This window comes from Mustela putorius, unplaced genomic scaffold, assembly GCF_011764305.1.
Source record: "Mustela putorius furo isolate JIRA1106 unplaced genomic scaffold, ASM1176430v1.1 tig00003875_pilon_pilon_pilon, whole genome shotgun sequence".
Lineage (NCBI taxonomy): Eukaryota > Metazoa > Chordata > Mammalia > Carnivora > Mustelidae > Mustela > Mustela putorius.
Genome location: NW_025422026.1, coordinates 1,526,090 through 1,535,380, shown reverse-complemented (window position 1 = coordinate 1,535,380; position 9,291 = coordinate 1,526,090). Strand labels below are relative to the sequence as shown.

General features: G+C 54.7%; 1 protein-coding gene across 1 annotated transcript; it reads left to right on the top strand.

Moving 5' to 3' along the window:
• Positions 1-498: 498 nt before the first annotated feature.
• On the top strand, positions 499-8,403 carry BCL2A1 (BCL2 related protein A1). Its single transcript, XM_004763628.3, has 2 exons — positions 499-1,071; positions 8,184-8,403. The coding sequence occupies exons 1-2, from the start codon at positions 655-657 to the stop codon at positions 8,289-8,291; spliced, it is 525 nt and encodes a 174-aa protein (XP_004763685.2). The 5' UTR covers positions 499-654; the 3' UTR covers positions 8,292-8,403.
• Positions 8,404-9,291: the final 888 nt, after the last annotated feature.

The window sequence follows — 9,291 nt, the reverse complement described above, 5'->3', positions numbered from 1 at the left end:
GCTGGTTCCCAGTGAGAGTGAGCCTGCCCCAGCGGTCTGCGCCGGGTGTCCCCGCTCAGCTGGCTCAGGGCGACGCGCACAGCTCCTACTGAGTGTCCCCAGCATGGGGGACCACCCCCCACTGGCTTCGGCAGCCCCCCTCCCCCTGCAGCGGCGCTTCCTTCCAGTAACTGGCCCTGACTGGAGTCGCTGGGTCTCTGCTGACCAACCTTCAGGCCGTTCCTACCTTCTGATGACCATGAATAACGCTGCCGTGACCGTTCGGGTGCGCGTGTGTGACACCTGCTTTCAGTTCTTAAAAGTGGCATTACGGGGTGAGATGACAGCCGGCGGGTGGGGGGTGGGGGGGTAGTTTTGGTTTCTCTACGTCCTGCCTTCAGCCCTTAAGTCTCCGAGTTAATCACTGACAGTTTGAGGAAGTGGCCTCTCACCGAACCATTTCCCTCTTCCACGGTTTCAACTTTCTCTTTCACACGCAGCCCACGCCCGAGAGTGACGAGGAGGAAGGAGCCGTCCGGTGATGCACACAGAAATTCCACCGGCTTCCACGCATCGCCGTGAGTCACATCCCCAGCCCGGCCGGGACCGGCCTCATTTGGCCTTGGCCGCTCCCGGGAGAGCGCACAGCAGACGGGCCTGCGGGGCGGGCGGAAGATGACAGACAGTGAGTTCGGGTACACGCTGTCGCTGGCCCAGGACTACGTGAGGCATGTCCTGCAGATCCCGCAGCCCAGCCCGGCCGCCAGCAGAGTGTCCCGGGTCCTGCGGGACGTGGCCTCCTCCGTGCAGGGGGAGGTGGAACAGAACTTGAGACCATGCTTGGACAGCTTTGATGTGGGGTCCATCGACACTGCCAGAACCATCTTCAATCAAGTCATGGAAAAGGAATTTGAAGACGGCATCATTAACTGGGGGAGGATTGTGACCGTGTTTGCCTTTGAAGGCATTCTCTCCAAGAAGCTCCTCCGGGAGCGAATTTCCCCGGACGTGGATGCTTCCAGGGTTTCTTACTTTGTGGCAGAGTTCATCACGACAAACATGAGGGAGTGGATAAGACAGAACGGAGGCTGGGTACGTACAGTGGGAACCTTGTTCACTGCTTTTATCCATGACCGAGGGATGCATGATTTCTTGCTAGTTGTTAAAAATCCACTATTTTCTCTGGGTGACTTGTTTTTAAAAGTTTCTCGTTTTTAAAACAAGAAGACATTTCTGGCTCCTTTCCAGGCAGTTAGAACTCTGTGGTTGGAAGATACGTGTGCTTGCCATGTTCCTTCCTAACAGCGTGAAGGGTTGTGGCTGAGTCGGGGAGCCACGCGGCATCTCCCCTGTCCGCGTCAGCAGCGGAGCCCAGTCAGGGTCCAGCCAGGCTGTCGTGACAGCGTAGCTTTAGTCCGTAGGAGATGCTGTTACATTTGGGTAGTTATTATGTTGCAAAACACAGGTACACTTTGCAAATTCATTGTTTACAAATTGCTTTTCTTGGTCAGTTTTCTAATAGAACAAACTCTAGCTGTTAAAGCCTGTTGATAAAAAACTAATGTGCTGTGCCACCAGCTATAGAAACTTTATTGGGGAATTTCCAAACAAAAATTCACTTTATTATCAAAACCTCAAAACGCCCAGAGTGGGAGGTGGAGAGGGCTTTGTCAGAAGCTTTGATTAATGGCTTTTCACAGCTGGACGCTTGTTGTTAGACCTGATCCACTTCACCCTTTCCCGAAGCACTCCTGTCTCCGAGGACCCTAGCCCGCCAACCCCCAAGGCTAGCCTTTTTTCCCCCCTAGTGACAACGATCTGCTGTTAACAATTACGTTACATGCAAATCTTGCCTAGTGAATGTATTTACAGAGAATAGAAAATATACACAGTGTTTTTGGGGGGAGGCTCAGGGCTGAGTCAGTTAAGTGTCTGACTCTTGATTTCAGCTGAGGTCATGATCTAAGGCTTGTGGGATCGAGCCCCACACTGGGCTCCACGATGAGCACAGAGCCTGCTTAGGGTTCCCCCTCCTTCGGCCCCTTCCCCCATCTGTTTCTTTCTCTCTCTTTCCAGCTCTTAAAAAAAAAAAAGAAAAAGAAAATATAATATTGGAAAGAGTTCTACACACGCTGCTGTCCGTATATACCGTGGAGGGTCTGGCCGGGTCGGGCTGGAGGAGTTCTCGGTTATTTCCACTTTGCCCCACAAATAGTGCGTTCCCGGGCACGTCCACGCATGCTCCCCCCGGGGGGTTTGGATAGCCACGTCCACTTCTCAACGCATCAGGTCCTTGCCGTCCAGAGAGGCTCGGCGACGTTGCCCCCACCCCAGCTGACCTGCCCTAATCTCCCCTCTCCGTTGGGTTAGGAGACGCTATCCAACTTCCTGTTTTAGTTCCTGCTTCCTTGCCTGCCCGTGAGGCCGCGCACGGTCCACACCTTTACTGACCATACCCAATTCTTAGGGAATAGCCTATTTATACTCTTCACCCATTTCCTACTTTTTGTCTTTTTCTCATTGATTTGTAGCAAATCTTTCTTGTATGCTTTTATTTTCAAATATTTTGATATATGAAAGATGTTTTATATACTATTTTTATGTAAAATATACTTTTATATATTATTCTTATAAATGTGGCAGATATCTTCTGGTATGTTAACTGTCTTTTGAAAGTATAGCTGCTTTCCTTTATTATAAATGTTCTGTGAATTTTTTATTTATTTTTTAAAGATTTTAATTCTAAGTAAACTCCATACCCAACTTGGGGCTCAAATTCACGACCCCGAGGTCTAGAGTTGCACGCTCCTCCATCCGGGCCAGCCAGGCAACCCATTATTATAAATGTTCTGACCCTTGGTGGGGTCACATTTTATGTGACGTCCCCCACACCGTCCCTTCCTGTGTGGTGATGAGGCGTTTCTTGTCCCTGACTCTCATGGGCTTGGAGCTGAATGGATCCTGGGTGTGGAGGGTCCCGCTGCCCCCCAGTCAGCTGTGGGAAGCTCTGCTGGCCACAGACGCGTAGGTTTCCGCGAAGGCAACGCTTATCTAGCACAGGGGCCCGTGTGCATGTGTCCCATGACTCACACCGGTACTTGTCACCCACACAGTGATGACTGTTTATTAAAAATGCATCTTCTCAACAACACAGACTGTGAGCTCGTGGAACTCATCTTCAGTGGGGGCGGGGACTGTCTCTGAGAATTTCCAGAAATGGACTCGTCTTCCAGGGGTGGCCCAGGTGGGAGTGACGCACAGACTCACACGTGTGCCCGCGTGCACCCTCAGTGTTCACGGGGCTCCTCGGTTTCGGAGGGCTTAGAGCCCCGAAGAGCTTAGGTCTTGGGCTTGGCACTTCTGTGGTCGCACGAAGGAGTGGCCGAGCCACCTGAGTCAGGACGAGCTTGGCCACGTGAGACTTTACTCCCCGAGACGCTGACACACGGTCCGAGCGAGTGAACTGAACGCAGGAAGGGCTCGTCTTGGGGCAGATGGCTTTGTCACATGCCTGCTCTGGTAGAGTCTGAATTTTCAGATGGGCGAGATCACTCCGCAGTGACGGCCGGAAGCCCAGGGTCCACTGTCCCGCCTGCTGTCACCCAGACTGCTTGCCCGTGGCTCGACTAGAATGCATGTCAACGAGGCACGGCGAGAAGAGCCCTCAGCACACGGCCACAGAACACATGCAACTCCATGGCGTTCCAAGCCTGAGTACGCGTGGGGTGACACAGCACAGATTCTCCGAGCACCTGGGCTGGAGGCCAGGTGCCGGCACCCAGCGCCCCGGGAGGCCAGCGAGTTAGGGAACCTTAGGGCCGCGTGTCCTCGTCTGTAATACGGGGGAACAGGGCCGTCGTGGTCGTCTGCAGAGCTCGGACTGCGACGTCCCTGCTCAGCCACACTGAGTCTTCCTAAGTTCCAGGCCCTGGTTAGACCGGAGTCCCCACGGGAACGGGGAAATGGGGACCCGTGTGTCGGTTGTGTGGTTGTGTGAGTGGTGAACTCCCACGTTCTTTCTCGTGCTCATCAGTGTGAGTGACTGCTCTCCCTCCTCCCTCCCTGCCCCCTGCTTCTCTCCCTTCTCCCCTCCTTCCGTCCGGTGCTGTCACCTCTCTTTCTCTTCCCCTCCCACGCGTGTGGTTCCCTCCTCCTGGCCCCCTGCCAGTGCAGATGGCCGAGAGTGCAGGGGCCCCCGCCGGTCCGATGGGAAAGCTGCCGCCATCTGTCGTGCAGAAAGGCTGGGCCTTCACATCCATGAGGACCTGCTGGGAAGAAACGCCGGGCGCACCCCTCCCCGCCCTCTCCTGGGGAGCGGGGAGGGCATCGAAACTGGGATCTGAATCCTGGCTTTGCTCCTGGTGTGACCCCGAGTAAGTGAGGACCCCTGCAGAATGCGTATCCCGTGACAGAACGGAGATGCGTCGTGTCCACACCGTATGAGGGGCACAGTAACGGCTACCTGAGTAGGGGAGTTCGAAGACGGCGGACGCTTCTGGAAGAGCGCCTTGTGGAATGCCAAATCTCATGCAACTAAGTGTACATGGGCCGTTTCGAGAGGGTTGAACCCACGGCCCTGAGAAGCGGACACACAGAAAGCCCCGTCCAAGACTGGGACGTGCAGGCGCCGCTGGGACTTTCCAGAGCGGGGTGGAGACGAGCGGCCCCGGTGCGGCCGCCGCTGGTGTTCCTTGAGCCTCTTGCTGGGAAGAGCCGTCTGGACCAAAGGACATGCAGAGACGTGCACGCAAGCAAGTTGGTGTTCCGCAGGCACAAGGAGCTCGTGGTGAGGGGACGGACTCTCCAGGAACCCCTCACACCCGTGAATTCCATCTGGGGGTCGGATCGGTCCTCTGAGGTTTTAGCTGGAGATTTAAAATCGTTTCACGAAACGGGACATGAGCCAGAACTTGAGCCTCCCTGAGGGTCCTTCCAGAACACTCTCTGACCCTGGGCATGACCCTCCACTCCCCATACCCTACATCACGTTCATCAGGGAGTCCTGTCCCTGATGAACTCCCACTCCCGTCCTCGCCCTGCCATGGCCTGCTCCCCACGTGGCAGCCAGACTGGGAGCCGCCGTGTGCTGGCCTCGTCTGAACCCTCCCCAGCACCCCGATCACCCAGAGAGCAAGCGCCACATACCCAGTACTGACTGCTGCACTCAAATCCCATCCAGGCTCGCCTTCTAGGAGCCCCTCCTGCACATTCTCTGCTCCAGCTTCCTTGGGTAACTAAGCAACGCTCCCCGCCCTCCCCCCCCCCAGGGCCTTTGCACTGGCTCTGGCCACTACCCCGAACAACTTCACCTCAGAGGTGTGCGTGGCCCCTGCGGCCCTCCTGGGGGTGTCTCCCTCAGCCGCCCACAGCTGACCGCACCCCCACTGTTCGGCCCTGGGCCCTGCACCAGGATGCAGGTCCCCGTCCCAAGCTTAGTGAGCCCAGGACTCTGCGTGTTCATTCACCAGGCTGTTCCCAGCGCCTGAAACAGTGCCTGGCGTGTGGCCGAGGGTCAGCAAGTAAGTATCTGTTGAGCGAATAATGAGGAGTCATTTGACAAGCGTGCAGACACCACGTGGTACTTTGCTGGCTCTGAGCAATTCTGAGGGTCTGGTTTTCTTTGAATTACAGACGCAGGAGGCTTGAGGCTTTCTTGAAGCCAAGGTAGCTGAATTTAACGGGAAGTATTCCCCGGAAGAACCAGATCTGGGCACCCTTGCTTATTACTGCAATACTGACAGGATATTGAACCCCTAGTTTTGGATCTATCTTCATGTAATTTTTTTTTTAAGAGAGAGACGGAGAGAACGGGACCAGGGTGGGGCAGGGCAGCAGAACCGCAGGAGAGAGAATCATAAGCAGGCTCCCAGCTCAGCGTGGAAGCAGACGCGGGGCTCGATCCCAGGACCCCGAGATCATGACCTGCGCGGGAACCAAGAGTCGGGCACTCAACTGACTGAGCCACCCAGGAACCCCACAGAATGGTTCTAAGATACAAATAGCATCATTGAAAATATACGTGTGACGGAAGAAAGATCACTCCCACCACTGAACGTGTACACACGCGTCGTCCACCGTCTGTCATCCCAACGAAGGTGCACGGGACAGTCTCGCACGTGCCTTCCCGAGTACGTCCAGCCCTACCTCCCCGGCCCCGGGCTGACATCTGCAGCGTCTGCAGAACAACCCCGCACTTCACGCATCCTGATTCCTTAACCGGCTCCCAGCTGGTAGACACTTGGGTTGCCTTCCTTTGTAGAAACACTTCCCGACTGGCCCCAGGACCCACCTCTGACAACGGGCGGACTGAGTCTGTGTGCGGACGGTCGCGCTGCCTGCTCGGAAGGAGGACATCACTGGCCTCGGCCCGCAGGCCTCTGCGCCCGAACACTCGCTCCCCATTCCCGTGCCCCAGATCGCGGCAGCCACCGTCCTGCTTTGACTTTGCAATTCTGACTGTTCCGAGCTCTTCGTGTACATGGGGTGTGCGGTATTTGTCTTCTCGTGATGGACTCGGCTCACTGAGCATCACGTGCTCAAGGCCTGTCCCCAGGGCGGCCGGGGTCAGAGCGTGTCTCCTTCTTCAGGCTGACCAGCGTTCCACCCAGGGGACGTGCGCGTCTGGGTGACCCGCGCGTCGGCCGCTGACGGTTGCTTGCAGGCTTAGCTACTGTGAATTCCCTCCTTTTAATTGTAGCATTTCATAGCTTTTCTAATCTTCCTAGAGCCGAATTCGTCGGTTTCCCCGCGTTGGCTCTCTTTGGTGGAGAAGCGGAACGTTATGTGAGACGCTGACTGCCCAGTTGTCCCACACAGTGATCCCGGTCATGGTGGCAGCAGCCGTGCGGCGGTGCCCCGTTCCCATGGGCTTCATGAATCCTGGGAAGGGAAGCAGTGAGGGGCGCACGTACCTCCAGCGAGAAGCGTGTACGTGTGTGAGTCTGGAGAGAGGGAGCAGCCTGAACCCCTGGTTAGGCCGGGACATCGTGTCTCAGAGCAGGACCACACCTGACACACGCGTGAGCAGAAGCTGCCTTTCTTGGGCAACCCTTTGCCTGGGAAGTGCTCCAGACCATGCCAGTCTGTGCTCTGGCTACGCTCAAGCAGGCAGTGGCGGGCGCGGACCAGCGGGCCTCTTCCAGCTGCCCAAGATACGCTGTGTGTCCTTTCCCATGTGGTCACCTACGCCAGCAGTGGCGTGAAGGCCTGTCACCCCAGAATCCGGACGTAGCTGAAGGCTGACCAGCACACTGGAGGAACACTTAAAGAATGATTGCAACAGTTTTCTGATTCTTTGGGTGGTTGTTCGGAAGCTCATGGAATGAAAAGAACAGGTTAGCCTTCCCTTCCAGGCCCAGGAGCTCAGAAGGTCGGTGACCTCAGGCCACTCACATTCTCTGGGGCCTCGGTTTCCTCGTTTGTCAAAATAAGAGCAGGTATTAGGCTGGGTGATCTCAGAAGTCCTCTGCAGTCAGGACGCTGTACAATCACCGTCCAGAATTACAGTGCGCAGTTCACACTGTTGTTTTAAAACTGTGATCAGAGATGGAATGAATCATGCGGCCCTTGGACCCTTGAGATGTGGCTAGGCTGATTTCAGATGGGCTCTAAGTGCAAAACACACAGCGTATTGCAAAGCGTTTGGGCAAAGAATGTAAAACAGCTCAATAACTTTCGTATCGATTACATATTGATATCATAATATTTTATTTATTTATTTGAAATAATATTTTAGATAAATATATTCTTTAAATCAACTTTACATGTTTCCTCTTACTTTAGAAATGTGGCTGCTACGAACTTGAACTTCCCTCTCTAGCCCGCGCTGTGTTTCTGTTGGAGGGCACTGCTCCCAGGGATGATGCGGATGGATGCGGGGAGACCCGTGCGGGTGCCGACGAGACCACTGTCTGCTTTAGTGAAGTGGCAGTTTCTTTGCTTTTCATCTCACTAATCTGTCTCATGATTTTTTTTTCTTTTTTTTACAAGATTTTTACCTATTCATTTGACAGAGATCACAAGTAGGCAGAGAAGCAGGCAGAGAGGAGGAAGCAGGCTCCCCGCTGAGCAGAGAGCTGGACGCTAGGCTCGATCCCAGGACCCTGGGATCATGACCTGAGCCGAAAGCAGAGGCTTTAACCCACTGAGCCACCCAGGTGCCCCTGTATCGTGATTTTTAAACTGTGAAATTTATTCCCCAACAGGAGGATGGCTTTGTAAAGAAGTTCGAGCCCAAGTCCGGCTGGCTGACCTTTCTGGAAGTTATAGGAAAGATCTGTGAAATGTTCTCTCTCCTGAAGCAATACTACTGACCGACCCACAGGGACACTCCCCATTGTGAAACGCGCCCAGTTTTCTTGACTTCTACAAAAAGTGTTGCCAACACTTACTTCTATTTCTAAATAAACAAATTTGGTTATGTAACTTGATGTTTCCATGTGATGGAAATTTTGTTCTCGTTTTAGTGAATAAATTGTGTATTTGCTTCAGTGCGTCATCTGTGTCCTGCCCTTGTCCGAGTGGAAGGGCGAAGCTCAAGACAGAGGCAGGTACTGAATCGAGAGGACGAGGGCAGGAAGGGGACGTCTTTCCTGTCCCGTGGCTGACTTTCTGGAGGCTGCGCCCGTTACCCAGAAGTCATTTTCCGTGTCACTCGTGGAGACCACGTGGGGGCGAGTCCGCGCCCTGCTCCCCTGTGGCCCCTGTGGCCCTGGGTGCGGAGGGGTTTCCTCTGCTGCCCGCCCCCACCAACCCTGCTCCATGGCCCACTGTTCAGAGGGGACAGATAGACGGCAGGGACAGACGCAGGGCACTTGGGTAGTCAGGACAAAGACACTTTGGACAATGACTCATTTTTGAGCCATTATTCAACTTTCCCTTTAAAAAGTTCACAAATTAGGGGGCACCTGGATGGCCCAGTTGGTGAAGCATCCAACTGCTGGTTTCAGCTCAGGTCATGATCCTGGGATCGTGAGCTCAAGCCCCATGTTGGGCTCCGCCTTCGGTGGGGAGGCTGAGGACTTCCCCTCCCTCTCCCTAGGCACCGCCCCCCCCCCCAAATAAAGACATTTTTTAAAAAGTTCATAAATGAGAAAATTGTGTCGTTACATCCTGAGTTCCAACGGCAGGTCAGCAACTTTGACGGCAGGACGGGAGCGTCACACTTTGTTCCAGACCTCCCCATGCTTCCTCGACCTCCCCGACGGTCTCTGTCCCACCCCTGCCCCTCCCCCAGGCTTCCATCACCTTGCTTAGGGAGTAGCCCATCTAATACAGAATCGAGACCCCTTGCTCTCAGGCTCTGGGCCTTTT